The sequence below is a fragment of the Acanthochromis polyacanthus genome, chromosome 19 (assembly GCF_021347895.1).
Source record: "Acanthochromis polyacanthus isolate Apoly-LR-REF ecotype Palm Island chromosome 19, KAUST_Apoly_ChrSc, whole genome shotgun sequence".
In the NCBI taxonomy this organism is placed as follows: domain Eukaryota; kingdom Metazoa; phylum Chordata; class Actinopteri; family Pomacentridae; genus Acanthochromis; species Acanthochromis polyacanthus.
The window spans coordinates 29,966,072-29,971,707 of NC_067131.1; the positions used below are offsets into that span (position 1 = coordinate 29,966,072).

Consider the following 5,636-nt stretch of genomic DNA (forward strand, 5'->3'; position numbering starts at 1 on the left):
ATAATTTGGTGCCAGGCTGATTACTTTTTAGACAAATTTTGAGCTATTTTGGACAATTTGGACTTTTTTTTAAAAGAAAAGAAGATAAACAACTAAATACAACTGGGAGCAATCATCATTTTATCAATATGTTAATTTTTGAGTGATTTTGGAGAAATTTTGAACAAAGTTCGAGCAACTCTGGAACCAATTTGAGTCTTTTTAGACAATGTTTTACCAAATTTGTAACATGTTTGATCACTTTTTGGACAATTTTCAGGTAATACCAGGACATGTCCACCCTATACTAAGACATTGTGATGTGATATGATATCTGTGGACACTTGTTGATTCCAGTTTCTTTTCAGTTTTTGTAAAATGAATAGCACTTTATTTTAGCGAAATAATAATAGAAAGAAATAAGGAGCCGATCTGTAACCGCTGCAGTTTTCTCCCAAAACAGATCTGTTTAGGAATTAGACGATCTGTCGGTTTTGTTGAATTATCACATGTGATTGCTGCTTCATTACGGATCATTTACTATCATTAAGTTCTGAATCACTGATAGCAGCTCATTTACAGACCAAAAAGAAAGAAGAAAGCAGCACTCTGAGTTCAACCCAGGTTTTTAACTTTATTCAACTTTTCACTCAAAGACAGAACAAACATGCAACAAACGTCTCAGTTGATTTATTAGAGGAGAGTCGTCGCTACAGGAAGTCATCTTCAAGATCAAGAAAGCTCCAACTCCAACAACACCAGTTCACAGCTCTCATTTTCTGCCTGGTGATTGGCCGAGAAGAAAAGACTAAAGTTCCCCTCTTTAAAGAGTCAATCATGATGAATTGTTCTGCTCTCGAAGAATAAAAATAAAATCACAAAAATAAAATCACATTACAATTCACCAAAATCACTTTATTATGCCATTTCAAAATGTGGTGAAAAATAAACCAAATATTGTAAAACAAAACAAAAACACAACCAGCACCCAAAAAACAAACCAAACCACAAAATGTAAAGCTTGAAATCACGATATTTCACCAGACCACCTTATTGTGCCATTTCAAATGCGCTAAATTGAATTATTTAAACAAAAAAACAAAAATATCTTCCAAAAAATAAAAACAAATCCCATCATCTTAAGTATGAAATCATGATGTTTCACCAAAACCACTCAATTATGCTTTTTCCATTTGAATCAATGCTAAAAAATACACTGTTAGCACTGATTAAAGTCTGTGAAAAATAATACGGCAACAACATCATCAAAACAAGCAAAAACTTCACAAGGATGGAAATAGAGTAATCACTCAAACTTTGTTCCCCAAAATGTGTTCCAAAATGGGTTAAAACATGTCAAAAGTGATCAAAAAATAGCTACAGACCTACACTGACCTACAGACTCCCAGTTTGTGTAAAATTCTATAAATTTGGTCGTAAGTGGGTTGAAAAACGTCCAAAATTATTCAAACTTTGTCCAAAATGACAGAAAAAAATGTGAAAAAGCTAAAACTTTCTCCCAAAATACCATAAAATTAAAGCATTGAAATAAGGAATTGGTTCCAAACGCTATCAAAAACTGTCCAAAAGGAGAGAAAATTCATTCTAAAATTTAAAATTGGCCAAAAGAACTCCGTTTCTAAAAACTGACAAAAGAATTGTCCAAAATTAGGTTAAAAATTGTCCAGTGGGGCTCAGATTGTGTCCAAAATGACTCAAAGTTTGCTGGAACTGACTCAGAATTTGTCCAAAATTATTTAAAGTTTGCTAAAAATGCTAAAAATTGGCTCCAAATTAGGTTGAAAATTGTTCAAAAAGACAGAACATTTGTTCCAACTGAGACAGATTTTTTTTAAAAGAAAGACAAGTTTTCCCAAATTTGGTTCAAACGAGTCCAAAATGACTCAAAGTTTGTCGAAAGTGACTCAGAATTTGTCCAGATGATTCAAAAAATTTGGTCAAAATTCTCCAAATTTGTTCAAACAAGGTTGAAAATTGCCCAAAAAGAAAAATTTTGTTCCAAATTGGTTCAGCATTAGGACTGTGACTGTGTCCTAAATGACTCAACGTTTGCTCAAAAAGCTGAACTACTGGTTTGAAGGAGGCTGAAAGTTGTCATCGACCAGAACACCTTGCTCGTATTTGTAGATGGATGCTCCTGGGTACTTCTTGTTTAAGATGGCTGTTACAAGGAATTTTTTGAATGAACTTCTAACACGATTTTCAAAGCTTTTGAAATAATAAGCCTTCTTTCTCATTTGCTTTATAACATCATCTGAGATATACGTGGGCTTTGAGCTTCCTGACTTCTGTCCATCCAGGTAGTTTCTCATGTCGTCCAGGCAGGGGTCAGCAGTTTCCAGAGAGGTGAAAACGAAGCAGTAACTGAGACCTGCATTAGGTGTGAGAAGCTCTCTTTCCAGCTCCGTCTGATCTGCGACAATCTTTGTGTCCTTCATTGTCATCAAACAGGACCGGACCACGTTGACCTCCCTCTCTTTGCAGTCCAGCCACTTGCTTAGTTTATTATGACTGAACGGTGATTTTTTTCTCTCCTCAAAGACTTGTCTCAGTGAGCTCTCGTCCTCTTTGCCTTCACGGATGGAGGGAAGTGTCTTCTCCATGGTCTTCTGGAGATCAGCTTTGTAATAACTGCACAGCTTTTGGAAACGTGTCAACCCATCTTTAAGAGATGGAAAATGTCCCACCACTTTCTCATCCAGGGAATCGTTGCATCTGGATTCCATCTGACTCAGGTCATCCAGGGTGTCTTCAATTTCAATCACCAACCCAACGCTGATGTCATTTATCAAATCAGGAACTTCAGGATCCAGATTCTTCAGCGGCATCATCCAGACCGTCAGAGGAACAGAGTTTTCTCCTTCTTCTCCCAGCAGCTTTGGTAGTCCTACATAAGCATTGACTGCCTCTTCGAATGTTGAAGGGTTGCTTTCAAGGATGAAGTCTCCGTAGAATTTACAAGAGAATTTCTGAGTCAGGGCTTTTTCTTCATCTGTCAGCTTCAAGTCAACTTTCCCTTCAACATCAAAAGCAGGAATCTTCTTAATCAGAGCTCGCATGCTGCCTTCCATTTCCTGAACGCTGCTAGCTTCTACCTTCTCGCTGTCAAACACAAAGAAAGCATTCGCCCCATAAAGGATGGCGGTGACCACATGTGTGGCCGAGCTTCTCTGAATAATACTTTTCTGCTCTTTGTCCAGAGTGCTGAGGTCAGCCATGTTCAGCTGTTTGAAGTTGGTGGTAGCTTTGTACTGAAAAGTCACTCTGCTCTGATTCTTGAACCTCTTCTGATCGTTTAGATACTTGGCGGATCCTTCGACTTCCACCAGTCCAGCCAAGAAACTGGCTTTCAAAGAAGCCTCAATACTCAGCAATGAGGACTTGGACTCAGTGGTGTCAGAGGTAGAAATCTGAAAGTTACTGCTGTGCTGAGAGTTCTCAACTGTGTTGTCTTTTAGAGTATTGGCATCCCACAGTGTGAGACCTACAGAAATGGAAAAATATTTGTGATTAGTCACACAGATGCAGTTTGCTTCCACATTCACATCCCTTCTTCTTGGCTGAATTGCTCAGGAAGGGTTAAAGAACACAGATAGAGAAACTTCATCAGTTTTTGTAATGTAGAAAGTTGAGTTAATCAGATTTTCTTAGTTTCATGGCCTTTAAACTTCTTGTGTGAGATTACAGTTGACTAGAACTGCTGACTCCTCTGGATATGACAAAATCTGCTGGATCAAAAATATACAAACAGCAAATTTAACAGTTTTCAAGAAACAATTAAACTCCCTGTTTACATCCAGAAAGAACAGATTTAGTTGAACTACACCAGTTCTGTCCAGAGGACTCAAAGATTAACCAGAAGCTTGTAGACAGAAACCGAAAGAATCTGCCTGAGGAGGAAATGGAAAAATGTAACCAAATAGGAGCATTTCTGTTTGTATATTTTTGACCCAACAAATTTTGTCATATTCAGAGGAGTCAGCAGCTGTAGTCAATTATAATCTCTGACAAGAAATGAAACAGCCACAAACTAACACAACTCTCTACGTCACCAAAACTGATAAAATTGCAGATTTTGACATATTTCCAGAAAACCTTTAATAAATCCATGAAAGAACCAAAATGCAGGATTGTTTTTGTCTGACATACTTGTGCGTTTCAATGATTCTATCATGAAAATTAAAACTTGTAGGAGTCACTGGAAACTCACGACTGCCATGATGTTCATGGTCTTTACAAGTGGATGGAAACTTTTGTTCATGACTATAAGTTTGATGTAACTTTTAAACTTTCTTTATTGACTGACATTTTGTCACACAAGAAACTAGCGTCAACGGAAAGCTCACGTTGGACAGTTTCTTTTTTCTTACATTCAGAAATACCTTCATCAGAAACGTTGTTGAGAAACAAGTGCTGAAACTGACTCACCCACAAAACCTGGAACCAACATGCTGCTTATAAATTTAACAACATTACATTATAGCACATTACGACCTACCTGGAATCAGTTCGTCTTTCACAGCATCGTAGAACATCCCGAGGGTGAAAGGTCGACTCAGAGCCGCCACCGTCATGGTATCTGAGGCCATGTCTGTTCCTGCAGACAAACATACAGTAACTGACCACATGCTTTGTTGATTTAGCCTCAGTTTTAATCGAGTGTTTTGGTTTTAGCTGAATGTGATGTTTCATTAAGTTTAGCTTTTTCAGTGACGTACACTTTGAGGCTACAGCTGCATATGATCTACAAATGTGCTCATAGTAAAACACTGGAGAAGATCTTCAGGTAGACTAAATGTAAGAGTTGACTACAGCTGCTGACTCCTCTGAATGTGATAAAATCTGCTGGGTCAATAATATAAATACTCAAGCTTTATTAGTATTGGTGATGTAGAAAGTTGTGTTAATTGAATTTCCTTAGTTATTTAATCAATGTAGATCTAACAGCACCGTGTAACAGAAACTATATTTTAACTCTGAACTACAAACAGTTTCCAGGTGTTGCTTTTATTGGTTCCTGTCTCATTTTTCCTCACTGTGGTTTGTTTGTCGCTGCAACAGAAAGTAATGCTCGTCTGTGGAACCAGAACAATGTTATGATGGCACAAATCATAAAAAACAGAAAAGTGAATTTCTTTTTGTCATTTATTTTGCGAAATATAAATAAGATCAAATCAACACGTCTAATATTTTTCCCCAAAATTTCCATAGTTGTTTCTGATATAGGAAAACAATAATTTGGAGTTTCTATTTTGATATTTTACTGCAGATATATCACTATTTATACAAGGGGTTCTTGACTTACATCGGAGTTCTGCTCCTACAGATCGATTTTCACCCTAAATTGGAACTCCGGTTAAAATGTAAAGAACACTCTTACGTGCATCACGTTATCAATCAGTTCTTCGAAAAAGTCATGATAGCAAATGACTTTCATGCATGTATGATTCAGACCTCTGCTTGGGGGCCATAATGGGCAAAACGTTAGCGAATAAGGTAACCAGTTCCGATGTAAAGATGAAATGCCATGGGTAGAGTGTATCGTAAAGCGAGGACCACTTGTATTTCACATTTCTTGTCATGCTCATCTTCTGTCTGTAGAAACACTGCCTGCAGTTCATCTGAAAAGTTTCCAG

General features: G+C 37.2%; 1 protein-coding gene across 1 annotated transcript; it reads right to left on the reverse strand.

Annotated features, from left to right (window-relative positions):
- Positions 1 to 698: 698 nt before the first annotated feature.
- On the reverse strand, positions 699 to 4,669 carry LOC110960135 (stonustoxin subunit beta-like). The gene is made up of 2 exons (XM_051939957.1): positions 4,499 to 4,669; positions 699 to 3,484 (listed from the first exon to the last, which is right to left on the reverse strand). Exons 1-2 carry the CDS (start codon positions 4,626 to 4,628, stop codon positions 2,067 to 2,069), a joined length of 1,548 nt encoding a protein of 515 aa, XP_051795917.1. The 5' UTR covers positions 4,629 to 4,669; the 3' UTR covers positions 699 to 2,066.
- Between the last annotated feature and the right edge of the window lie 967 nt (positions 4,670 to 5,636).